This window comes from Mustelus asterias, chromosome 5 (assembly GCF_964213995.1).
Source record: "Mustelus asterias chromosome 5, sMusAst1.hap1.1, whole genome shotgun sequence".
Taxonomy (NCBI): Eukaryota; Metazoa; Chordata; class Chondrichthyes; order Carcharhiniformes; family Triakidae; genus Mustelus; species Mustelus asterias.
This window is the reverse complement of record NC_135805.1, coordinates 133,540,493-133,568,473: the sequence shown is the minus strand read 5'-3', so window position 1 is coordinate 133,568,473 and position 27,981 is coordinate 133,540,493. Positions and strand designations below refer to the sequence as shown.

Sequence of the window (27,981 nt, the reverse complement as noted above, 5' to 3'; positions counted from 1 at the left end):
CAGGAGCTTCAACCTCAAATCACAAGTTTACAGAAGTTTCATATTTCCCCATCTGCATGTTTCTTACATGGCATTCATTTCAATAAAAGATGTGCCATAAACAAGTGAAATATAGTTCTTCTGCTTGTCTACTTGAGTCAGTTTTATACCTGCATGCATTAAATTGTCCACTTTTGAAAGTGGCTTTTGCACAAGGTGGTATTAACTGATTTTCCGATAATATTTCAATCTCCACAGATTCTGAATGCAGTATGGTTCTGATGAACAGCAATACACTAAAGTTTAATTATTAGCATCACAAGTAGCTTACATTAATGCTGCAATGAAGTTACTCTGACAATCCCCTAGTCGGCACACTCCAGCGCCTGTTCGGTTACACTGGGGGAGAATTTAGCATGGCCAATGCACCTAACCAGCACATCTTTCAGATTGTGGGAGGAAACCGGAGCACCCGGAAGAAACCCAATCAGCCACGGGGAGAACGTGCAGACTCCGTACAGACAGTGACCCAAGACAGGAATGGAACCTGGGTCCCTGGCACTGAGAAGCAGCAGTGCTAACCACTGTGACACCGTGCCGCATTATCTGGTGTGCTCACATTTGACAAGTTTAGTGCAAAGTTAACACCACTCACACTAAACATGCCTAATGTAAATCAGCTTCTCAGACCAGTTGATTCAGAACAGGAGGAGTGATGTTACCTGCACCAGGCAGCTTTAACATGCACTTATGTTAGTGTGGCCCTGACTTCAACTGTATTCATAGTAAAACTGATATTTGTGCAATACTAAACTAGTTATCATGGACCATTGAGGTTTACAGTGTAAAAGAACCTGAGTGTGTTCCTGGCAAACAAGAACAGAAATGATTCTGGAGAGACAAAAGATGCACACAGATAGTGGTTTAATTGATTTAATACAGGGAAATAACATATTTGCTGCTATACTAGGCACCATAAAATGTAAACACAATTGCAGTAATAAACCTGGATGTAGCTCAAGGGAAATTCAAAGTTAATGCAAGTTACCCTGTTCACGTTTGGTGCATTTAGTTGATAACCCATCGCTTTAAGTATCTGTTATTAAATAAACCTTTAAGGTTTAACAAAGCTGAAATACTCAAAAGGTTTTAAAGAAAACAGTTGTCATTTGGATTACCGGTGAATCACTAGTAATACTATTTAAACTCTGTGAATACAGAACCATAAGCTGTTAAAGGTGTGATAGTGTGGTGAGATGTGCATCAATAAATTGAAGTTGGTGGGATAACTTATTTTTAAACGGCAGCGGTAGAAATTTGAATTCTGTGTCTGTGATATTTTTACCCCCAAAAGGAAATGGGCAACAAATGATGAGCAGAGAATTGGAACTTCCGCTCCTGGTGTTATGCTTCTGAATCTTATCCTATTAACTAAAACTTGCCCCAAGGAGGTTTCTCAGGTGGGTTAGTGATTCAAAAGTATATCAAAGGAGTAAAAAACACTTCATTAAAAAAATTCCTATTGCTTGCCTTTTCAAAGAGCCACATTCAATCAAAATTGCTTCAAATAATTGAAAGCAAATTTAGAACGTTTGCCAGACACTTAGTACTCAGCGAGCTAATGCTACGATATTTAGTGGCATTATGTGAGAAGTGTTTCAGGACCGGCAGTCAAAATAAATTATGACAACACTGAAAACGTGTATTGACTGCTTACAGTTCAATATTTACAGTTAGCAATTACAAATTATCATAGTATCGAAAACTCCTAATGGTTAATGATTTTTCAGTATTACTAAACTTTGTGTTTTAAACAGATGAGAATTTCAGCTTTGTTAAACACTGGTTCACAGCAGACACTTAAGGAGATGTGTTAGCTATTTATTGGTGTACCTTGCAACAGGTTAAAAAAAAAACACATTTGACGGTTTGCATTACAAGGTCAAAGTAGCAGTGCTTTTGTCTTTTCATATTTAAATCAATGCACTGCTAAATTGCTTCAAAGGAGAGGGGTGCAATATAAGGTGATGTAGATCATCCAACTGTGAGGAGCCTTTATGCGGAGAAAGTGACATGTTAGGTTAAGATGCAATGAGGCATGGACAGCTTCTGGAATTGCCAGCTAACAATGGGGAGTTTGCCAATTGCAGTAAGAGAGTTCAAACCTGAGTTGCAATGTATGCATTTTATTTCCAATTGCTGGGGTCTCAACCCAAACATCAGTTTAAATGATTCACTCTACCATCCAGATCTATTTTTCTTCGACCTTTGCTTTCTTTTATTTGCGCCACGCCGTCATATCACCACAAAGAAAAAAAAACAAATGGTTGGAACAAAAATAAAAAAAGACGGTATTCCAAGTACAGCCTTTTAAACACACACCTAGTTATTTAACACACACCGGCTCATACAATTTCTTCTACAGGGAGTACGGGTGATGATTGTTAAGAGTACTGGGTTTTGGGAGAGTGGGAGGGAAGATGCTAAACTGACAATTGACTTCCCTATCCCCTAGCAGTAGGAGTACTAGCTACAAGTCACATGACAATATCGTTACAATTGATCCTAAACTGCTCAGACAGCATGTGACGGAGACATTTTAGAAAAAGACGGTGGTGAGGAAAACCTCGGAAACTGGTATTCCACAGCTTAACCAGGGAATGACTTAATTAGACTCAATCAATAATAGACTGCCAGGAATGGTCTAGATCAACTAGGTAATATTAGCAGTCAAACCAGGGCATTTCTTTTTACATAGATAAAATAATAAGTCTGTTATGCAATCGAGAGATGACGGATAATTCCAGGATTGTGACCTCATTCTGCTTCATTTCCACAGTTGAGTACTGAGAGTCTGGCCTGTCGGACTGCCTGTCCATCCTCCCATTGTGCCTGCAGGTTGGCTGAAGCCCATCATGCCACTGGGGCAACTTAGATTCATCCCCGCCATCTGCTGATTCATCTATGAACACAATGAGACAAACATGTTTACAGTTTTATGCCCAACTATTGAAATCTATACAAATATACATGAATATACAACTATACATGAATATTTTTTTTTGTGGGCGGCACGGTAGCACAGTGGTTAGCACTGCTGCTTCACAGCTCCAGGGACCTGGGTTCGATTCCCGGCTTGGGTCACTGTCTGTGTGGAGTTTGCACATTCTCCTCGTGTCTGCGTCGGTTTCCTCCGGGTGCTCCGGTTTCCTCCCACAGTCCAAAGATGTGCGGGTTAGGTTGATTGGCTATGCTAAAATTGCCCTTAGTGTCCTGAGATGCGTAGGTTAGAGGGATTAGTGGGTAAATATGTAGAAATATGGGGTAGGGCCTGGGTTGGTGCAGACTCGATGGGCCGAATGGTCTCTTTCTGTACTGTAGGGATTCTATGATATATGTGGTGAGTGAAACACCGACCTCCTTGCTAACCTTTTAAGCTGGAGGAGAGAACAATGGAGAATGGGATAGACAATGATTGCGCACACTCATAGCAGAGCGATACATAGATTGACAGGTGGGTATATAGAAATCACAGAAACCCTACAGTGCAGAAGGAGGCCATTCGGCCCATCGAGTCTGCACCGACCACAATCCCACCCAGGCCCTACCCCCATATCCCTACATATTTTAGCCACTAATCCCTCTAACCTACACATCTCAGGATACTAAGGGGCAATTTTAGCATAGCCAATCAACCTAACCTGCACATCTTTGGAGTGTGGGAGGAAACCGGAGCACCCGGAGGAAACCCACGCAGACACGAGGAGAATGTGCAAACTCCACACAGACAGTGACTGTATATATAAAAACAACTAGTCAATCAGGTCTGCCCCACCGCAATAACTGCAGCATTGTGACTGGACACCTTCAATCTTCATTTCTTACTGCAGCTATATAATTTCCTGGGATGAGACAGACGATGGAAGAAAGTGAGACGGTAAATACAAGAAAACAAATTAGGACAGGAAAATAACACCCAGGAAAGGTAATGCAGGAGCACAAAATGCTCGTGATTGAGAAACATGAGCACAAGAGACAATGTGCATGTGTGAAAAAGGAAAACTTTCATGTGCACAAGAGATTGGCGGGGTGGGGGGGGGGGGGGGGGGGGGGTGGGGGGTGAGAGTAGAATCATAGAATGTACAGCACAGAGACAGGTCCTTCGGCCCAAACTGATCCATGCTGACCAAAAGCTCATCTAAGCTAACCCCATTTGTCTGTATTTGACCCATATCCCTCTAAACCTTTCCTATCCATGTATCTGTTCAAAATAGAATCATAGAATAAATTCTTCAGCTGCATGGTGGGATTTGAACTTGTGTCCCCAGAGAATTAAGCTGGGTTTCTGGATTGCTAGTCTACTGACATTACCACTATGCAACCACATCCTCCAGTAAAGGAGAGAATATTTCAGTGTAAATATTTATAAGTAATGGCGGTTTCCTTAAGACATGAATCAATATATCTTTCAGACACAAAACCCGCATGCTTAAGTTTAATTAATTTCGAAAGCTTTTATGTTATCAATAATGTGGTTTTCGTTTGGTGAAACACTTTCTAATTATGGAACTAAGGGCATTAAAAACATAACCTCATCCTAACTCCTTTCCCGAGATAGGCTTGCAGAGGAAGAGAAAGGATTAACTTTAAATAAATGCTGCTTTGGAACTGTTAGGATAGCAATACCATCAATTTAGACTGCACCCATTACTGTCACTTATACAAATCTTGATAAGCAAGGTATCAAACTGAAGTACATCCTGAAGAGTCTGTTGATACACTTCATCAAGGTGATCCAATTAGCATCCAATTAAGAATGTACAAAAACACCTGATTGCTTCCTGAAAGTACTCTCCATACACAAGAAGAAATCTCCAAATACTTTACCACACATTGGTAATTTATATCAAATAAAAATTCATCACTTGGATTGCTCCCAGCAGTCAATATGAAGGCAATCCACTGATTTATCATGAATTTGGCAGGAAAAGCATTTTTACACAGACGCCATACAGAAGTAATCACAATATCCCAAGGGCATATATGGGCTAATAGGCTACAAATGGAGAAACAGAGATAAAATTCTTTACTTTAAAAACCCATGTGTTCAAGTGTTAAAAGCACATTAATTTCCCTTTTTAAAAAATTGTGCAATTCATATCAATACCAAAAGTAAACATTCCTTCAACTGGCTACAATTGGGTGTTGGTGCTCCCAAGCCGTTTACTGGAAGGATAGAGAACGATGGGGAAGTCAGCTGGAGATAATCTTTGCAGATCCATTCCAAACACAATGCAGAGTCTCATGATTGGAATGGGGGATGAATTGGATTCACTGCCAATTCTCACAGTATGGCTGTTTGGATGAGGCATCGGAGGGATGCTGGTACCAAGGGATGGTGGAGAACTCGGCACCACTAAGTATAATGTTGCAATCAGTTTGAACATGCATTAATCACGCTTTCAGATTTATGACTGATATTTAATGAGTGTCATTTATCTTATAAATGCTTTCAAGTTCCATTTAAAATCATCAAATATGAATCCTTCTGTTGGGAGATCAGAGTAGGCAACTGTTACATTAATTTTGGATGCATCTAATTCAAATAGTTAGTCTAAATGCGTACAGCATTAAAACGTAAACTGACACTAAGAGGAACAGGCATAATATTTACCAACTGCCCCTGAATGCACCACTGGAGCAGTGCAATCCTCAAACCAAGAACAGGATGATTGAAGGTTCAATCTCTGTACAATGTTGAGTTAGCTATCTCAGCTTGAGCAGTAGTTGATGAACTTGGCCACCCAGGAGACAGAAGGGAAAAATGGATAAAAATTAATTTTCTAATTGTCCACCTGCAATCAGGTAATGACATTATGAGGCTTCGCTATGATATGGTCAAATAGCTCGGTGACACTACTTGGCCCTTTTTTCTTATTGTTCATTCATGGGATATGGTGCCAATGGTAAGGCCAGTATTTGTTATCCATCCCTAATTGTCCTTGAAAAGGTGGTGGTGAGTGGCCTTTGCAGCAGTTGAGTGGTTTGCTAGGCCATTTCACAGGGAAGTAAAGAGTCAATCACTTTAGGTCTGAAGTCACATGTAAGCCAGGCAGACAATAGATTTCCTTCGCTAAAGAGCTTTTCTGACAAAAAAAAATGATAGTTTCATGGCACCCATTACAGAGACTAAATTTCCATTCTAGATTTTTAAAAACTAATTAATTGAATTTAAATTCCACCAGCTGCCATGTGAGATTTGAACCTGTGTTCCTGGGGCATTAGTATGGGCCTCTGGGTTACTAGTCGAGTGGCATTACCTCTTTGCCACCATCTTCCCCACCCCTCTGATATATTTTCAAATTGCACTCCTCGAGTTCTCCACTACAGAATTCTCTGATTTTCTTTCTCATCTACCTCAATGGAAAAGACCAAGATTTGGACAACAAGCTGGCAATCTGCACAGCCAGTTTGAGAACTGGGCATCAAGTTCAAAATCTACCCAACGTTGTCTACATGCATGATAAATCACCATTTGGAACCTGTCATGCAGTTCTGTGGACAGAGCAATGTAATGTTGGATCTGGCAGCCCTAATTATTAAAACAAAAACAAAAAGAAAGACAATTCTATAATATTACCTTTATATATGGTAGCATTTTAGTTTTATTAGCTCAGCAACTTGTTCCCAGGGTATGGTCATGCCTGGGAATCAAGGCCATTTTGGTGAACCCAACGAGGTTCATCAGGCAGACACTGGAGTTGGAGGTGGGTGCTGCAAAGATTAATTGGCAATTGTGCTAGACTATTGTGAATCTTGGTTGGGTTTTTAGGTATGGCAAATACATAGACTTTTTAATAGAAGAAAATATACACTCCTGTCTGTACCACCCTGGACTCAGAGCTGTATTACTGGTCACTTATGAATTCTCCAGTCATTTCCACTTGTGACACATCCGTGACAAACAGTAAACGCTATTAGAGGTCTGTTTTATAGACGGATGTTTAGCACCCATAAACCGACAATGTGCATCAAATCGATTTTACTGCTGCAATAGGTGTCTAAACATTTTTAAATTTTAAACAGCTGACGGAAACAAATTTAATCGAACTTGAAAATCCCCCTCGCATTTGTTCTCTTCCAAATGCCCTTTTGACTGCCATAATGTCATTCCTAAGTGAGGAATGGAGTTAGAGATCACTCAGTCTCTGGGTTAATCATCAGAGATTGAGCATCTGTTTCCACATTATGCCCCACTGATCATCCCAAATCCCAGCCAGAACTAGGTGCACTGAACCTAACAATGGAGATAAATTTCAATGGCTATCACAACTTGAGACCAAAAATCCCAACATCTGTTTATTTTTCCTTTATATCAGGCCAGTGTTAACAAAATATTCATCGAGATGTTGGTAATCATAGAATCCTACATTGCAGGAGGCCATTCGGCCCATCGAGTCTGCACCGACCACAATTCCACCCAGGCCCCATCCCCGTAACCCCTTACCCGAGCTAGCCCCCCTGACACTAAGGAGCAATTTAGCATGGCCAATCAACCTAACCCGCACATCTTTTGGACTATGGGAGGAAAACAGAGCACCCGGAGGAAACCCATGCAGACACGGGTAGAGTTTGCAAACTCCACACCAGACAGTGACCCAAGCTGTGAGGCAGCAATGCTAACCACTGTGCCACCATGCTGTCCTTTTATTATTCAAAAAAACCTACCGTGGCAGTATATAGTATGAGCTTCCTACAATCAAAATTCTGTGGTGTGAATGGATTACGAATAAAAAAGGAACATTTTTAGTTATAGCCTTTGTGACAATGATTAATGTCACACCTCAGGCAGCTATCTTCACAGTACCCACTAGTGTAATACTGGCATCTTTTAATTGATAGAGAAACATGGAAAGCACAGCCATCATCCGTTTGATTTATTACAGTGAAGAAACAATGCAGCAAACGTCCTCAGAAAAATCCAAATGGTAATTTTTAGACTACAAAACAACAATTCAGCGATACATATTATTGATAATCAATAAACCTGCTGCAAAGTGGGGTTTTTTTTTGCTTTACTTCTCTTTACTAAATCAATACGTGGCTTCACTGACCTGACTCAGGTTCCACTGTGGTTGCTGGCTTTGTTGCACATTGTATGAATTTCCCACCATTCCTCCTTGGGGGGCCATCATATTCTCTGGAACCCTGACGGCACCAGCTTGAGCATTACCCATAAATCCATTTGGCATTCCAATGCCAACCACCATTCCCGCTGGCTGGGGCATCATACCCACTGACTGTCCCATCATATTCCCCATCATGCCAGTGGGTGCAGGCATAGGCGCTCCGAGGTTCGGGAAATTAGGATAACTGGCCACAGGGTGCGAAACATACGGCAGCGGAGAAGGTGCCATGAACACGGCAGCTGGAAATGAAAGAAGCAGTGAAAAGACAAAGTTACATCAGGGAACAAACAATTCAGAGCACTCTTCATATCGACGGAAACCAAGTGAAATTGCATATGTATTTCACCTAACGTGCCTGTCATCCTCAAGTACATTGTTGCTGTAGACTGCACGATCTTTATGATGTACTTTGACAGTATCAACCTCCCTGAAATTTCCACAACAAGACAAGCAATGCTATGGGAAGATCATGGAGGCTGAATTCATTGTCTTCAGCCCTCACCACAAACTCTGCTCTCTGGCTGTCATATCTGACCTCAAGGTGAACTTTCAACCACATATCACTGACCACACTTGTTTTCACTTCCATAACATCGTGTCTTCTCCCCCCGCCTTCAGTTGCCTAGGCCCAGAGCTCTGGAATTGAAGATGTCTTGGCTGGTTGGTTGGTTCAACTCTTTGCAAACCATTTCCGGGCTTTTGGGTTTGTATTCAACGGTTTAATATCTTAAATGCATTTCTTACCTACATAAATAATTTATTTGTAAACACCCCAGTTCAACAGTTTACCCAATTAGAAAAAGTGTCTAGTTATTTGACATGACTTAGAGTGTAGTGGAATTGCATGTTATATCGAGTAGTAAATGAAGGAGCACAACAATCTGGCAGCATTGGAGGAGATAAAAACACAGAAACATTGTAGGCTAGAATTTAAGTTTTCCCGTCAGCATATTTGAAGGCAGGAGGCTCAAAATGCAGTGCATGGCCTTCCCACCACCCACTTGCTCTCCCTGACCTGTGGGGAGGGAGGGGGCATTGGAAACTGCAGAAAGCCTCAAGCCTATTGAGGCCTTTAAGTGGCTAATGATTTGATTTATCATTGTCACATGTATTAACAGCGAAAAGTATTGTTTCTTGCGCGCTATACAGACAAAACATACCATTCATAGAGAAGGAAAGGAGAGAGTGCAGAATGTAGTGTTACAGTCATAGCTACGGTATAGAGAAATATCAACTTAATGCAAGGTAAGTCCATTCAAAAGTCTGGCAGCAGCAGGGAAGGAGCTGTTCTTGGTACGTGACTTCAGACTTTTGTATCTTTTTCCCGAAGGAAGGTGGTGGAAGAGAGAATGTCCAGGGTGCGTTTGGGGGGCGGGGGGGCCATTAGTGGCAATTTTAAGTGCCTCATCCTGCCTCCACCACTCCTTACCTGCGCCGCTTCTGAGGAGGTGGGGGCGTGCTCAATGTACCCTTTGGAGGCACAATCATATCTCTCCACCCCCATCCTGCCTCTGAAACCTGACCCTTCCCCGCTCCCCCCAAACCCCCGCTCGCTGATTCTGCCACTCATCAATTTAACTTCAGACCAGCCTCCATAATCCATCTTTGGGGAACTGACTGTGGTCCCAGAGGCATGGTGCTGCTGGGCTGAATTTCCTCCCCAGATTGGACAGAAGTCTCTAGCTCAGCCAATTAACGCTCTGTCGCATGTAAATTTAAGTTTATTTTATTAGAAATCTAAAAGTAAAGTTTATTTATTAGTGTCACAAGTAGGCTTACATTAACACTGCAATGAAGTTACTGTGAAAATCCCCTAGTCACCACACACCAGCGCCTGTTCGGGTACACTGAGGGAGAATTTAGCATGGCCAATGCACCTAACCAGCACGTCTTTCGCACTGTGGGAGGAAACCGGAGCACCCGGAGGAAACCAATGCAGGCACGGGGAGAACATGCAGACTCCGCACAGACAGTCACCCAAGCCGGAAATTGAACACGGGTCCCTGGCGCTGTGAGGCAGTAGTACTAACCACTGTGCCACCGTCCTGCAGCGCAGCATGCTATCCCATTAAATTCAGCCCACTAATAATCTCAAATTTCTAACCTGCAGAGCTTTTTCAGCATTCTCTATGCTTCCATTAGGGTTGAATAATGAGTGGGAGAATGCTCATGTGGAACAGCATAGGCCAGATGGACTGAATGGCCTGTTTCTGTACTGTACATTCTATGTATAATTAACCATGTTATATCTGTTGCTGTGAACTGAATGTTCTTTCTACATGTACCTGCAATAGACCTCAACCAACTTAAAGTGCCCTGCAGAGAGCAGAGTTAGACTCAGCACATCACCTCCACCCCACTGGAAAAATATATCTGAATGTTAATTATAAAAGAATAGAGTGATCCCACCTACACAAGAAAACGTGCATTGCTTGCAAATATTTATCTTGTCACATTTTCACAAACACAGGTTTGCAGTTTTCATAGAAAAATGGAAAGAATTGCAGAAAATTTCCTTACAAAATACTAGTTGAGGATTCCAGAATCCCCATAAACACTAACTCAATTTGAATTAAGTCGAACAGTTGACCTGTTTATTTGGAGTGAAATTGTAACTGATTTTAAACCAACTTGTTGTACCAGGTAACACAAATGGAAGCTTCCGGATTGTTTTAGAATGAAGTGACAGTCTCCTGATTCTAGATCATTGCGGCACTTGGGGTTTAACGCCTGATTGGATGAGGCGAGGTCATTTCTGATTGGTTGTGACAATCCGTGTCGTATTCCTTGGATCTTCAACCCAACCACTGCTAAATTAAGCTGTATTTTTAAAAATTAATTGCATCTTTTCTGAGGAAGCACACAGGGATGCAGCACGGCACACTGAGTTACTAATTAACTTCAGTAAGCATAATCGTTAAAAAACACATTTAGCACGCAGTAGTGAAAGCTGTTAAAACGCACACAAGCAAGAAATTTAACATATGGTAAATGGAGGTGCCCACCTTTAGCTGCTATTTAGCAAATACAGCAATATTTAGTACACACCATATCCTTGATGCAAAGGATGTGCACACAGTGCCTTTTTTGTAGCAATACAGCCTATTTCAGTTTTATTTAACCTGCACTGCTGATATTTCAGAAACTCAGTGGGCTGGTAATTGCAATTGTGTGAGACTAACTGTATTGAAAATGATTTCATTATTGAGACATGGGTGTTTCAATCTCCTGCATTTTCTCCCCCACCAGATGCCTGCAAATTGGTAACCTGAAGTTTCAAACACTAGAATTGGGTCAGATGTCAGAAGGTGGGAAGGAACAAGAGTGAGGTTAGTCAGGGCAAATGTATCAGGAGTTACAGACCTTGTCAACTACTCAGTTGTTCCCTCAGATGGACAACAAAAAGATACAGGATGATGCCCAAGTTAATCAAAATGCTTACTGGTTAAGGTGCGACTTTCGTTGAAAAATAGACAAATAGAGCAACTGCCATTGTAAAACAGACGGATAATATATCCGAACTCTAAAGTCATGTTCAGCATTGCTCTAAGCTTCACGTAGCATTGAACCTAAATGTGAAGAAATAAGTGAAAATGCTTACAGTGCTGCAAATTATTGCTCTGGATTTCTCAGATATGATTTGGCCGATACAAGCCCCCAGTTGCTGAGGAACAAGTAAAATAATCATCGCAGTTGGCACATGATTAACACGGATATCTCATTATTCCTATCAACATGTGAGGCAATGCAAGGTAAATAACACAATTTGAAAAAAGGAGTGCAAGAACAGAGAAACTTGAGTGTGTGTACAAATCTTTGAACGTTTGGAAAGTAGTTAATAAAACATAAGGGATTCTGGGTTTTATAAACTGAAGCATAAAGGACAAAAGACAGGAAATTATGCTGAACCAACAGAGAACATCTGTTCAGCTGGAGTGCTCTTTGAAAGGCTTGATAGACCAATGGCCTCCTGTGTGCTATACAATCAATGATAACCAGTCTGCATCCAAGCTCCTGAACAATCACAAAAAAGGCAAAACAGTCAGTGTAACAGACTCATTTACAAAACTTGTGTTTGCATCAGCAAAACCAAGCTCCTTCATTGATTTGTCGTGGACATACATTAGCTTCGAGGTATCACTCATTCCCAATGTCTCATTTATTCCTTGTTTTCTAAAATTGCTGACTTTTGGCAGTGCAGATGTTCATGGATGATGAAAGGTGTCCATTGCCACGGCCAAGGCTCCAGGCTTCATTATAACCAGTTTATACTATTAACAGGTTACGCAATCAAAACAGAGTCTAATCTCTATGACTGCTCACACATGCACTTCCAGTGGTGTTTTTTTTATTCATGAGATATGGGCATCGCTGGCTGCCCAACATTTATTGCGCATTTTTGGTTGCCCTTGGAGGGCAGTTGAGAGTCAATGCTGGAAAGACAATCAAGAAAGGACTAAGTTTTACCACAGCTAAGAGACACTGAAATGAAGCTGTTCTGCAACATATCCAAATGTACTCATAATACCGGTGTAACATAAATGGCTGAGGTCCTCCTGCATTAAAATAGTGTTACAGGGAAAAGGAAAAAGAAAATGCAGTGATTATTTGAGGTCAGATGCAGTAAAGAAAGGTTTGAGGGATTTGTGTGAGAGAGAGACAGACAGACCCCTCATTTGATTATGAAGTTTGCTTCATCCAGACTACATCTAGTCAAATAACATTCTACGTATGCTCTAACACACCACTAAAAGACATACAACTGTTAGAATGGACCAATAACAACTTACATATATATAGCACCTTTAATGTAGATAAATGAACCAAGGCACATCACGAGCATTATAAAACAAAGTATACTGAGTCACATAAGGAGATATTAGATAAGATGACTATAACTTTGCTCAAAGGGGTAGATTTTAAGGAGTCTCACAAAAGAGGTAAGTGAGGGAGAGAGGTGTTGGGAGGGAATACCTGAACTTAAGGTCTACCTGACCGAAGGCACGGCCACCAATGGAGGACTGCCTCAATGAGCTCATCAAAGGACGCCAAGAAGTTGCTTGTTTGTCTAACAGAGAATCAAGCCTATGATAGCATCAAGAGAAAAGGAAGGTTGGGGAGTGCAGAAGGGTTGGGGTAAGGAATTGGGTGGGCAGAGTACCTGAGAGTGGAGAAGTCAAAAGAGACATGACTGCAGAATTGAGAAATCCAGAAAAAGTAAAGAGAAAAGTTAAAAGGAAGAATAAAAGTAGGTGGTGCTATTCACTTTTCGTCTCTACTGTAGTAGAATTAATTGTTGGTTTATACTGTGATTCACTAAATACTTTTATGTCCTGTACACTGTCTTTAAAATTGGATGGCTGACAGTTACATTCATAGTGTGAAATGTATGTCGCCACTTGAAGTTGTGTTTTTGCTCACAGAAAATGAAGTCAATTGCAAGCCTTTAACATTAGGCATCAGCTTTGGTTCAGTGGGTGCACACTGACTCTGAGTCAGGGTTATTGTTCTAACCTGCTGCAGGAGCTTGAGAATATACTCATCTACCAAATGTAATATTTCCAAGTTTGCAGATGATACAAAGCTAGGCGGGAATGTGTGTTGTGAGGAAGATGTAAAGCGGCTACAGGAGAATTTGGACAGACTCAGTGAGTGAGCAAGAACATGGCAGAAGGAATATAATGTGGAAAAATGTAAAATAATCCATTTTGGTAGGAAGGGCAGGTGTGCAGAGTATTTCCCAAGTGGTAAGAAATTAGAAAATGTACAAAGGGATCTGGGTGTCCTTGTCCACAAGTCCTCTGAAGGCTAAAATGTAGGCACAAGCTACTCTGAAGGTTAATAGAATGGGCTGTGAAGAAGGCTTATAGTGTGTTAGCTTTTATTAACAGGGGGTTGGAGTTTAAGAGCCGTGGGGTTATGCTGCAACTGTACAGGACCTTGGTGAGACCACATTTGGAATATTGTGTGCAGTTCTGGTCACCTCACTATAAGGAGGATGTGGAAGCGCTGGAAAGAGTGCAGAGGAGATTTACCAGGATGCTGCCTGGTTTGGAGGGTAGGTCTTATGAGGAAAGGTTGAGGGTGCTAGGGCTGTTCTCTCTGGAGCGGAGGAGGCTGAGGGGAGACTTAATAGAGGTTTATAAAATGATGAAGGGGATAGATAGAGTGAACGTTCAAAGACTATTTCCTCGGGTGGATGGAGCTATTACAAGGGGGCATAACTATAGGGTTCATGGTGGGAGATATAGGAAGGATATCAGAGGTAGGTTCTTTACGCAGAGAGTGGTTGGGGTGTGGAATGGACTGCCTGCAGTGATAGTGGAGTCAGACACTTTAGGAACATTTAAGCGGTTATTGGATAGGCACATGGAGCACACCAGGATGATAGGGAGTGGGATAGCTTGATCTTGGTTTCAGATAAAGCTCGGCACAACATCGTGGGCCAAAGGGCCTGTTCTGTGCTGTACTGTTCTATGTTCTATGTTCTAAAAGTGGAAATAAATTGATAGGCTGAGTCCAAAGCAGCAGACAAAATGCACGTGAATGGTTTCAGGTACTTAAAAGCATCAGGATACATCAAAAACATGATAGCGAAAGTGCAATAGGAAATAGATGTTGACAATAGGAAGCAGTCAAGAATTAAAAGGTTGAAGTCCCATGGTGACAACTTAGGGAATGTGGAATCAGCATGAAGTATCTGTTCTCAGAGTTTGGAGAAGGTGAAGCGAGTGAAGTCCAGAAGCTGTTTGAACATAAGAGTACTGGATGACGTATTTTCATAGGAATGAGATCCAGGAGGTATATAGATTCTGGCTCAGGACAGAAAGATGATGACCAAGTTGGAAGGCATCATAAAATGCAAAAGCAGCTGAGGATTTCCCTGCTGCTATACTGAAAAAAGTCGAACCAGGAGCCAGACGAGGCTCAGCCAGAGTTTGAAGTCTCTCGATCACAGCGGGGGTGGGGAAAGGGTCAGAGAGACTGATACAAATACTTCAAGTATCATAAAAATCAGCAAGTCAGAGACTAATTGAGTTTTGCCATGTAACTAGTGTAGAAACGAGCAGTAACGTCTTTATGTCGTCGAGAGGTGTACAGGAATTTAAAACCAAGCTTGAAAGGCGGCGGAGATTGAGATTTTTCCAGGTCTTTTCTACAGGTTGCAGATCAAAACAAAAAAGGCAGACTTTGATCAGAAGCAGAGGATCTACATGTTTTCTAATGAAGTCCAGTTCAGAAACGTAATCTTGGAATCCAACAAAGTCCAGGAATTTGAAGGCAGATTTGACAGAAAATCCAGTCAGATCTTTCTAGATTTCCCAGAGTTCACAGGGTAAACTAACACAGAATTTGAACAAAGAACAAAGAACAGTACAGCACAGGAAACAGGCCCTTCGGCCCTCCAAGCCTGTGCCGCTCCTTGGTCCAACGAGACCAGTTTGGGTTAAAATGAAATCTGTTAGAATCAGGGGAACTTAGCAAAGGTGAGGATTTAGAGGGAAAATGAGCAACCACAGTAGCAGATGGTTCTGGATAGATGGACCTGGATAGATGGACATAGCGAGTTCCCCTAGAAGCTGTCTGCACAGGAGCCATCTTGAATCACTGGACCTTAGCTTGAAGTGAACTGAAAATTGCGAACACGGAAGTTCTTAGACAATAAAAGACCCAGTGTCATTTAACTTGGCTTCTATCACCTTGGTAGTCACTTGGATGAAAATATAGGGGGCATGGTTAGTAAGTTTGCAGGTGCCACCAAGATTGGTGGCATGGTGGACAGTGAAGGAAGCTATCTCCGATTGCAGCAGGATCTTGATCAATTGGGCCAATGGGCTGACGAATGGCAGATGGAGTTTAATTTAGACAAATGGGAGGTAATGCATTTTGGTAGATTAAACATAGAAACATAGAAAACTACAGCACAAAACAGGCCCTTCGGCCCCACAAGTTGTGCCGAACATATCCCGACCCTTTAGGCCTACTTATAACCCTCCATCCTATTAAGTCCCATGTACTCATCCAGGAGTCTCTTAAAAGACCCTATTGAGTTTGCCTCCACCACCACTGATGGCAGCCGATTCCACTCGCCCACCACCCTCTGTGTGAAAAACGTCCCCCTAACATTTCCCCTGTACCTACACCCCAGCACCTTAAACCTGTGTCCTCTCGTAGCAGACATTTCCACCCTGGGAAAAAGCCTCAGAGTCCACCCGATCTATGCCTCTCAACATCTTATAAACCTCTATTAGGTCTCCTCTCATCTTGCGTCTCTCCAAGGAGAAAAGACCGAGCTCCCTCAGCCTATCCTCATAAGGCATGCCACTCAATCCAGGCAACATCCTTGTAAATCACCTCTGTGCCCTTTCAATCTTTTCCACATCCTTCCTGTAATGAGGCGACCAGAACTAAGCACAGTACTCCAAGTGGGGTCTGACGAGGGTCTTATGTAGCTGCATCATTATCCCCGGACTCCTAAACTCAATCCCTCGATTGATAAAGGCCAGCACACCATACGCCTTCTTAACCACTTCCTCAACCAGCGGGGCCAATTTTAGAGTCCTATGGACCCGGACCCCAAGGTCCTTCTGATCCTCCACAGTACTAAGAGTCTTTCCCTTTATATTGTACTCCTTCATCCCATTTGACCTGCCAAAATGGACCACTACGCATTTGTCTGGGTTGAAGTCCATCTGCCACTTGTCCGCCCAGTCTTACATCCTATCTATGTCCCTCTGTAACTTCTGACATCCCTCCAGACTATCCACAACCCCGCCAACCTTCGTGTCGTCGGCAAACTTACCAACCCATCCCTCCACTTCTTCATCCAGGTCATTTATGAAAATGACAAACAGCAAGGGTCCCAGAACAGATCCCTGGGGCACACCACTGGTGACCGACCTCCATTTAGAAAAAGACCCATCTATACACATCTCTGCCTCCTTTGGGTAAGCTAGTTCTGGATCCACAGGGCAGAAGCCCCTTGGATCCCATGCCCTCTCACTTTTTCTAGAAGCCTTGCTTGGGGGACCTTATCGAACGCCTTGCTAAAATCCATATAAACCACATCTACCGCTTTCCCTTCGTCAATGTGTTTAGTCACATTTTCTAAGAACTCCACCAGGCTCGTAAGGCACGATCTGCCTTTGACAAAGCCATGCTGAGTATTCTTGAGCATACTAAACCTCTCCAAATGCTCATAAATCTTGTCCCTCAGGATCTTCTCCATCAGCTTACCAACCACTGAGGTTAGACTCACCGGTCTGTAATTTCCTGGGCTATCCCTATTCCCCTTCTTGAAAATAGGAACCACATCCGCAATCCTCCGGGATTGAACCAGGGCAGGACTTACTCAGTTAATGGTAGGGCATTGGGGAGAGTTACAGAACAAAGAGAGCTAGGGGTACATGTTCATAGCTCCTTGAAAGTGGAGTCACAGGTGTTCAGAGTGGTGAAGGCGGCATTCGGCATGCTTGGTTTCATCGATCAGAACATTGAATACAGGAGTTGGGATGTCTTGTTGAAGTTGTACAAGACATTGGTAAGGACACACTTGGAATACTGTGTACAATTCTGGTCACCCTATTATAGAAAGGATATTATTAAACTAGAAAGAGTGCAGAAAAGATTTACTAGGATGCTACCGGTACGTGATGGATTGAGTTATAGGGAGAGGCTGAATAGATTGGGACTTTTTTCTCTGGAGCGTAGGAGGCTGAGGGGTGACCTTATAGAGGTCTATAAAATAATGAGGGGCATAGACAAGGTAGATAGTCAATATCTTTTCCCAAAGGTAGGGGAGTCTAAAACTAGAGGGCATAGGTTTAAGTGAGAGGGGAGAGATACAAAAGTGTCCAGAGAGACAATTTTTTCACAGAGGGTGGTGAGTGTCTGGAACAAGCTACCAGAGGTAGTAGTAGAGGCGGGTACAATTTTATCTTTTAAAAAGCATTTAGATAGTTACATGGGTACGATGGGTATAGAGGGATATGGGCCAAATGCGGGCATTTGGGATTAGTTTAGGGTTTTTTTTAAAAAAGGGGGCGGCATGGACAAGTTGGGCTGAAGGGCCTGTTTCCGTGCTGTAAACCTCTATGACTCTATGAAACAATAATGGCATTATAATGACAATCAATCTTAATCAATTAATCAATAGCAGACTAAGGAAAGATGTGGAAAGCCAATGTGCGGGGATACTTGGGAAACCATATGTCCCAAGTTACTTGTCTTTCCTTCCAAATGTGCTACACTTACTATCTTCCAAACCCATGACCTCTACCATCTAGAAGGAGAAGGGCAACAGATACATGGGAACGTCACCACCTGCAAGTTCCCTCCAATTCACAAAGCATCCTGATTTGGAAATATATCGCCATTCCTTTACTGTCGAAGGGTCAAAATCCTGGAACTCTCTTCCTAACAGCACTGCAGGTGTGCCTACACCACATAGACCGCAGTGGTTCAACAAGGCAGCTCACCACCATCTTCACGAGGGTTGTAAGGGGTGGGCAATAAATCTGGCCCATCCAGCGACACCCACATTTCTTAAAAATAATCAGTCACGGTCGAAATTGCTTATTGTATCCCAAAATATTATTTTTTGAAATTAATCTAATTTGCATTTAACTGAATCAATACTTGCTTTCATTGTTGTCCTAGGGAAACAGTCCCACATATTTCCTTCTCCCTTATCGAAATGAATTTCCCCCCACTCAAGTGCAGTTTGTGGACTCTGCTTCCACTGTTCTGGACAAAGTCAAACAGCTCAGCATGGTCTAAAGTGTCCAGACAACTCAAGGGATTTTGAAAAATTATACTAAACAGTAATCACATCACTGTTTAACCCTTTTCTTTCCAGGGAGAACATGCTCAATTTATGCAAATGCTAGTCATTCCTTCATATTCTGCTTGGCTTCAGTATCCTACAGGTAGTCTTCTAATAGTCTTCATTCTGTGATGACCAAAACTCGAACTCAGTATTCCAATTTTGGTCACACAACTGAGACTCATATAGAGACCATTCAGCCCATCGAGCCACTGCCAGTCCTCATTACAGCAATCCCTACTCTATCACTATAGCTCAGTTTATTTCCAAGTAGCCATTTTCCTTTGAAATCAGTCACTGCTGCCACCAACCTCTCAGACAATGATGTGTGTTCCAGGTCATTATCACTAACTGCACAAAATTGTTCTTCCTCATATCTCCTGCCCAAAACCTTAAACCTGTTGTCCCTTTGTTGTTGTCCCTATAGCTAATGGCAACAATTTTTCTTTGTCAACGTTAGTCAAATGTGTCAGAATCTTGTATATCTCTATCAAATCTCTCCTTAACCTCCTTTCCTCCAAGGAGAACAACCCAGCTTCTCCAACAGAACCTCGTAGTTAAGATCCCTCATCTTTGGATCCTTTCTGATAAATCTCCTCTGCACCCTAGAGGACCACACATCCTCCCTGAAGTGTGGCAACCAGAATTGGACAATACTATAATTTTGCCGAATCAGAGATTTATAAACTTCAGCTCAACTTCCCTGTTATTGTTCTCAATACCACTTTTTGTGAAGTATATCATTAGACCTTTAATGCTCGAAAAGTTCTATTTAATCCCCTGGATGTAAAATGCACAGGTCTAGGTGAACTAATTGCATTGTCAAAATAAGATTTTCTTGTGCGTTTTCCACTCTTGCATTTTATTAAGGTTGTATTGATCATATGAGCAGAAGCTTTTATTAAACTATAATAATGGAAAACCAGATGGAAAGAAAATCTTTACAAAGTTTAGGTTTTTAATTAAAATCAAACTATTAAAAAGCGACAGACAATATGCCAGAGCAAAATGAAAGTTGCAGGTTACTTTACTGTTTGGGATGCCCAAAGTGCTTGTGGCATTATTAATTTTTTCTTGCTGACTACTCTCTGGTTTATACATCATTTATGTGTGTGTGTGTGTGTGTGTGTGTGTGTGTGTGTGTGTAAGTGTCCCATTTGGGACATCAATCTGATCATTTTGCACTGCACAAGTATTTTTTTTCCAAATCTGGAAGTTATCAATTTGCTCCTTTCACTGTTTACCTTGGGAGATAATTGCACTTTGCAAATACATTACACACATTCATAGTTTCCCATTTTTCACTTTTGATTTTTACTGATACACACAAACTCTTCCATTTCCTATATAAATCCACCAGATATATGACTGGCTGGCTCTGAATTATTTGATTTTTCCTGCTACTAAAAGCATTAATTTGACGTCTACATGCAGACACTGTACATTATTAAGTCTCAATTTTTATGTTGCACTTGAGAAACATTTCATTTCCAGAACAAAGTGCCCTTTTCTTTTATGTGCAAAATTAATTTCCTGTCACTTTCCAATATCTGAAATAAATTTAATTACTATAATTAATGTCAGCAATTTTTTTTTATCATTTTGCTACAAAGGACATTTAGGGAGCACTGCAGATTTGCTTGAGCGGTAAATGAAATGGCAAACTTAAAACTTCAGCCGCATATTAATAGCGTGTTTCTATAAACTTACACAGGTTCCTGAGGGAGTCGTTGACTGGCCATTCTCGAATTGAATTATCATCTGGTCCAGCCATTTTTCAAGAGAAAACACGTGTTTTAATCTTCAAGCACTACTAGACTCACACAAGACCAGTCTGATAGCCCCATAGCTAGTTTGGATGGAGGGGGATTTCACAGCTGGTTTACAATATGTAGCAACCATACAAAGAGCCACACAAAGAGCTTCAAATGACTAGGAAATGAGAAGAATATGCTGCACGATCTGACACATCAACTCTGTTTCTCTCTCCACCTATGCTGTCCAGACCTGCTGAGTATTTCTAATTTTTTCTGTTTTTGTTTCAGATTTCCAGTATCCACACTATTTTGCTTTTGAAGAGAAACATGGTCCTCATCACCTGACCACAAGACAAAAAGGACCAACGTGTTTAGCAATTCAAGACACAATCATATTCCCTTGTATTTACACGTAAAACAGTCATCGTGAGTCGTCTGGAAAATCTGGAACTGGATATCAACACAAAACATTTCAATTCTTGGTGTTTGACTTTGTGAAGTAATTAACCATTTAAATTATAACAACCTGTAACCTCAAAATGCCAGTCTCTATGTTTCAGAAAGGTTTACTGGTCAATCCCCCATCCACGTTCTAAGTTAAGGAATGGATTATAACGATCATATATTCATGGAATAAAAACAGTCAGCAGTGTTAGATCAACTTTTGTTTTCTTATGGGATCTGCTAATCATCATTGCACTTATAGAATCCTACAGTGCAGAAGGAGGCCATTTGGCCCATCAAGTCTGCACCGATCAGAATCCCATCCAGGCGCTATCACCACAACCCCATGCATCTACCCTAGCCAGTCCCTCTGACACTAAGGGGAAATTTAGCATGGCCAATCCACCTAACCCACACATCTTTGGACTGAGGGGGGAAACTGGAGCATCCAGAGGAAACCCACACAGACATGGAGAAAACTTGCAAACTCCACACAGACAGTGACCCAAGCCGGGAATCGAACCCGGGCCCATGACACTGAGGCAGCAGTGCTAACTACTGTGCCACCCGTTGTACCTTACTTGTTGTAAGATCAATATATATTTAATCATTCTCAAAAAAGTACATGGTTCATTTGTGTATTTTGAGGCAACCTAATTTTCCAAGCACACACATTCACAGCCGCACATAGACAGGTGCTGGCAGATATGCACAGAGACGCTCACATAGCTAGTGGGCACAAGGGGTCCTGAGCACCCGTGCAGGCACAGAAGGCATTTGCAGTTCTCAGTTTCAGCTGGGAAAGGTCAACTTCATGTTGGAGCAAGTATGGAGATCATCATCTTGAAGGCACTCAAAAACTGAAATATTCCTTCACTGGTAACAGAAGGTTCAACTCAATGATTCTGCATTCAGACAGCACAATGATTACATTGAATGCAGTATTTTGAGAACTAATCTTAAACTTCAGATAGTGAGTTGGTGCCCAAGCACTTCAAAGTATATCACACAATTGTCCAACTCTTCTCCTCATCAAAGAACCAATCAACCAAAACAAATTCCCTTATTAAGCAATCTCAAACTCCATGTGTTTGAAATTTGTTCCAAGAGTATTAATATTCAGACATAAAATATTTAGATATACCAAATTTCACTTTCAAACAAATCAAAAAATTGTTAAGTAGGAAACCAACAGTTAATTTCCCAGTTCCTACCACTAACATTAACATGATGATACTTAATTTTAATGTTAATTCTTATTTCTAATTTAAATGCTACTGCTACTTTGTGCGCTCAATATGCTATGCCATATACACAAAAATCTGAATGTTCAATAATCAGTGGAAAAAAATATGAAATCTGAGCTGTGTCTGGTCCCAAGGCAACAACAGCCACCAACAATCAGTTTTACAAGAAATCTTATTCATTGATCAGTTTGGGCGGATGTTGTTGGTTGCAGGACAGGGGAATGAGAGATTTATAAATATAAATTTGTTGGGGTTTTTGCAGAATAATGCTTGAAATGGGGTGTCACAGAGTTGTTACACTGAAGGAGGCAGCCATTCGGCCCATCGTGTATGCACCAGCTTTCCAATGAGCAATTCGCCTAGTACCATTGCCCTGTCTTTGGTGGACTAAAGGACTCAACTCAAGCAAGCTTTCTATCCTTGAACGGTGTAATGTAAAGTTACCCACCTCAGCCTAAGCAGCCTTATAATTGGCATCAGCATTACGGGGTTCAGGGTGGTCAGGTTTGGCAGGGTGTTTTCTGGGGTACTAAAAGGGTTAATCAGATCATAAAAGAGAAAAAGATTGACAAGGAGAAATGTAGGCCCCTTACTGTCAAACAGAAAATCAGAATTCATAATGGGGAATAAAGAAATGGCTAAGGAATTAAATTTGTACTTTGCTTCCATCTTCACAAACGAATACATGAATAATGTATCAGAAGTGCTGAGAGAAACATGTTTTAGTGAGGAGCTGAAGGAAATCAGCATTAGTAAATAAATGGTTTTGGGGAAATTGATGGGATTGAAGGTGGATAAATCTCCAGGTCCTGATAACCTTCATCCCACAGTACTGAAGGAAGTGGCCCTAGAAATAGATCCATTGGTGGTTATTTTCCAAAATTCTTTGGAATAGTTCCTACAGATTGGAGGATAGCTAATGTTAGCCCACTATTCGAAAAGGGAGAGAGAGAAAACAAAGAACTATAGACCAATGAGCCTAATGTCGGTACTGGGGAAGTTGCTAGTGTCTATTATCAAGGATTTCATAACTTAGGATTTGGAAGCTAGTAGTATAACTAGACAAAGTCAGCATGGAATTTACAAAAGGGAAATCATGCTTGATGAATCTATTGGAATTTTTTGAGGATGTAACTAGTAGAGTTGACCAAGGAGAACCAGTGGATGTGGTTTATTTAGGCTTTCGGAAGGCTTTCGACAAGGTCTCACATAACAGACTACTATGTAAAGTTAAGAACATGGGATTCCAGGTAATGTCTTGAGATGGATAGAAAGCTGGTTAGCAGATAGGAAGTAAATAGTTGGCATAAATGGGTCTTTTTCTGATTGGCAATCAGTGACTATATGGGGTTCTAGGACCCCAACTGTTCACATTACATATGAATGATTTGGAAGAAGGAACCAAATGTATTATCTCTAAATTTGCAGATGATACAAATTTGGGTGGGAGGGTGAGCTGTGAAGAAGATGCAGAGATTCTTCAGCGTGATTTGGACAGGCTGAGTGTGTGCTTATCTGCATGGCAGATGCAGTATGATGTGGATAAATGTGAGGTTATACACTTTGGTAGCAATAATAGGAAGATAGATTATTACTTGAATGGGTGTAAATTGAGAGAGGTGGGTACTCAACGAGACCTTGGACTCCTCGTGCATCAGTCGCTGGAAGTAAGCACACAGGTGCAGCACAGTGAAGGCGGCAAATGGTACGTTGGCTTTCATAGCGAGGGGATTTGAGTATAGGGATAGAGATGTTTTGCTGCAATTGTGTAGGGCATTGGTGAAGCCATACCTGGAGTATTGTGTGCCATTTTAGTGCCCTTCCCTGAGGAAGAATGTCCTTACTACAGAGGGAGTAGAGCGAAGGTTTACCAGGTTGATTCCTGGGATAGTAGGTCTGTCATCTGAGGAGAGACTAAGTTGATTAGGATCATATTCACTGGAGTTTAGAAGAACGAGAGAGCATCTCATAGAAACTTATAAAATTCTAACAGGGTTAGACAGGGTAGATTCAGAAAGAATGTTCACAATGGTGGGGGAAGTCCAGAACTAGGGATCATAGTTTGAGGATAAGGGGTAAATGTTTTAGAACTGAGGTGAGGAGAAATTTCTTCACCCAGAGGGTAGTGAATGTGTGGAATTCACTACCACCGAATGTAGTTGAGGCTAAAACGTTGTCTGATTTCAAGAAGAAATTAGATATAGCTCTTGCGGCGAAAGGTCCAAGGGATATTTGGGGGCGGAAGGCGGGGTGGAAACCAGGATATTGAATTCCATGATCAGCCATGGTCCAAATGAATGGCAGAACAGACTGCAAGGGCCGAATGGTCTACTCCAGATATGTTCCTATAATAAAAAATTTTAAACTTTTAAAACGAGTTTCTGTTATAAAGATAGTGGGAATGAAAAATTGCACCAGATTGAAAGAGTCAGGAAATATTTAGCTGATAAGTGATTTAGCAGTGGTAAACAGGGTTCCTCTGTTCACTGAAGCCTTAAAAAGATAGACTGAGGACAGCTTTCATCTCCAGGCATCGTTCAGCTTTGTAGGAAAACATGAGACACGGCAGTTAAAAGTCTTCCCAGGATATAATGAACAAAATCAAAACTTGACCATTACTTTGAGACGGTATAATTTTGTTTGAGAATTCATGTGGGACAGAAATCTATTCTCAGGAATATTAACTCCTTTGAAGATCTGCACAAAGATGGACAGCACAGTGGTTAGCATTGCTGCCTCAGCACTAGGGACCTGGGTTCGATTCCTGGCTTAGGTCGCTTTATGTGTGGAGTCTGCACATTCTCCCCATGTCTGCATAGGTTTCCTCCGGGTGCTCCAGTTTCCTCCCATGGTCCAAAAGGCATGTTGGTTAAGTGCACTGGCCATGCTAAATTCTCTGTCAGTGTAACCCGAACAGGTGCCGGAGTGTGGCAACTAGGGGGTTTTCACAATAACTTCATTGTAGTGTTAATGTAAGCCTATTTGTGACATTAATAAATAAATAAGAGATCATGGCTGGCTGGTGATCCCAACGGTGGGGTTAAGATCTGGAAATGGCCATGTAGGATGTTAGACATCTGGAGGCCAATAATTAGGAAGCTGCCTCCTGGAACACCATTCAAACGGTGAGATCAGTTCCAGTATCAGGTGATCCATTCAGCAGGGCCACCAGCCTCCTTCACTGTGTGGATGCTGCTTAAGTTTCAGAAGCTGCAGCAGCACCATGGCAGCTTAACTAGTAAAAGAGTCACCGCCATTGCAGCGAGAACATTATTAGCGGAGCCATCAGTTTCCATGATCCTTGAGCATTGAAAAACACAGCAGGGAAATGAAAAAAGACCTCAAATGTCTTGCTGCTCTGACCTCCAGCTATGAAACCATCTCTGGTGCATTGCTGGGCTCCGGACATTAATAAGAGCCCCATGCAACAGCAGGAAATTTACCTCCTCCAGGAAAATGGCTATTAATTAGGGCCCTAAACTGTCTTAAAAGCTGCTGCATTCAATTATCTTTGATCCCTGGGAAATATACCCACGTTGGTGAATCTCCCCAACATAGTTTTGCCCTTTTTCCCGGACCCTGCCTCCAAAGGGCTGGCAAAATTGTAGCCAATGAACTCCACATGAGGCCTTTGTTCATTAATTCCTCTGTCGCCAGTTCAATGGATTGATTGCCACTTCAGTCAAGGTGATGATTTCACAAATTATGATGTTTGTGAAGAAACTAAAGTTATCGATTAAGGACAAGGAAAGCGGCTTATTGAATTAGGCAACAGTATGGAACATAGAGTGGCAACATCGTCTTCCTTGGCGAGGACAGACACACAGTACTTACGTGGTATCTCAGCCAAGCCCTCTGCCTTCATGTGTGGACACTCTTTTGGTGCCTCGCCGACCTCACCCCCTCCCTTGGGAACTTTTTACTATTTATACGCTTAGAAGACTTTCGGATTTCATTTTATGTCAGCTGCCAGTTTCTTCTCACATTTTGCTGCCTTGAATTTATTTTCACTTCCACTCTGAACTTACTATACTCAGCCTGGCTCTCACTTGTAGTATCAACCTGATTTCTGCCATATACCCCCTTTTTCTGCTCTATCTTGCTCTTCATCATTTTCTTCATCCAGTGAGCACTGCTTTTGCTTGTCCTATCTTCTCCCTAGTGGAATTGTACCTGGACTGTGTCCTACCCATCTACTTTTTAAGGGCCATTACAATTTTGCTTACTAATCTTTAATTCCAATTTACCTGGTCAGGTTGGTTCTCACCCCACTGTAAATAGCCCTCCTCCAATTAAATATTTTTGCTCTGGATTGCTCCTTGTCCTTTTCCATAGCTAACCTAAACCTTACTATACATTGATTGCTGTTCCCTGACTGACACTTGATCCACTTGGTTCATCTCATTCCCCAGGTCCATCAATGCCTCCTTCTCTATTTGGCCGGAGACATACTGATCAAGAAAATTCTCCTGCTAAAGATTTCAGAAACTCTACCCTATCTCTGTCTGGTCTTTCCATTATTTCTATCTCTATTAGGACAATTATTTTCCCCCATTATAATTAATAGAATCATGGAATTTTTATAGTGCAGGAGGCCTCCATTTGGCCCAAGTGGGCCTGCACTGACAACTATCCACACAGGCCCTATCCCCATAATCCCAGTAAGGGGTAATTTAGTATGGCCCATCAACCTAATCTGCACATCTTTGGACTGTGGGAGGAAACCGGAACACCCGGGGGAAACCGACAACGACTCAGGAAGAATGGGCAAACTCCACACAGACTATATTTTACACTACATTTTCTGCATTTTCCTGCAATTTCCTTGCAAATTTGTTGCTCTATAACTTTCCAAGTAGTTGGCGACCTATAGAATATACACAGTACTGTGATGGTACCTCTATTGCTCCTGAACTTTAAATTCAGTCCTTCATCAGTCCAGGACATCCTCTCTCTCCTTAAATCAATACTGCCAACACCTTTTCCTTTCTTACCTTCTCCATCTTTCTGAAGATCTGGTGTTGCCTTTTTTGGAGTCAGGTCTCCACTATTGCCACACCAGCATACTCTATCACTATTGTTATTTGCACCTATGGTTCACCAACTTTATTTATCATGCTTCATGCATTTATAGACACGTACTGTAAAGCCCACCACATACGAACATACATATGAATTAGGAGCAGAAGTAAGCATAACATAGACCTTATTGCATTACCTTCTAGCCTGAGCCCAACCAAGTCCTTACCATTTCTTACTTCAGTTTCATTTTTCTCCACTTTTTTGTGAACTTTGTTGATCCTTTCCTGGTTCCATCTCTCTGCCAAGGTAATTTAAACCTAACAGCACTAACAATTTATGGGCATTGGTACAAACTCTGAGGGGGCAATCCACCTGGCCTGTATAGATCCCACCTTCTCAGAATTGGTCATCACAGTGATGTAAGCTGCCACTCAAGCTGCAAGACCTGGAACTCAGGGTGCTCTAGCTGATGACGCTTCCTGCATACATGGTTGTCCAAGACATGGAAGTCCTGGAGT

The 27,981-nt window shown here is 41.7% G+C and overlaps 1 protein-coding gene across 6 annotated transcripts in view; it reads right to left on the bottom strand.

Moving 5' to 3' along the window:
• Positions 1–888: 888 nt before the first annotated feature.
• The window catches only part of smap1 (small ArfGAP 1), a 252,271-nt gene continuing 225,178 nt past the window's right edge, over positions 889–27,981 (bottom strand). For 4 of the 6 annotated variants that reach the window (XM_078213304.1, XM_078213306.1, XM_078213305.1 and 1 more), the window contains 2 exons: positions 8,094–8,407; positions 889–2,941 (listed from right to left, as the gene is read on the bottom strand). In XM_078213304.1, coding sequence (XP_078069430.1) covers positions 2,807–2,941; positions 8,094–8,407 — 449 coding nt within the window. In that variant the 3' untranslated portion in view covers positions 889–2,806. The remainder of the gene's footprint in view (positions 2,942–8,093; positions 8,408–27,981) is intronic. The other 2 variants (XR_013497795.1, XR_013497794.1) reach the window with 1 other exon arrangement.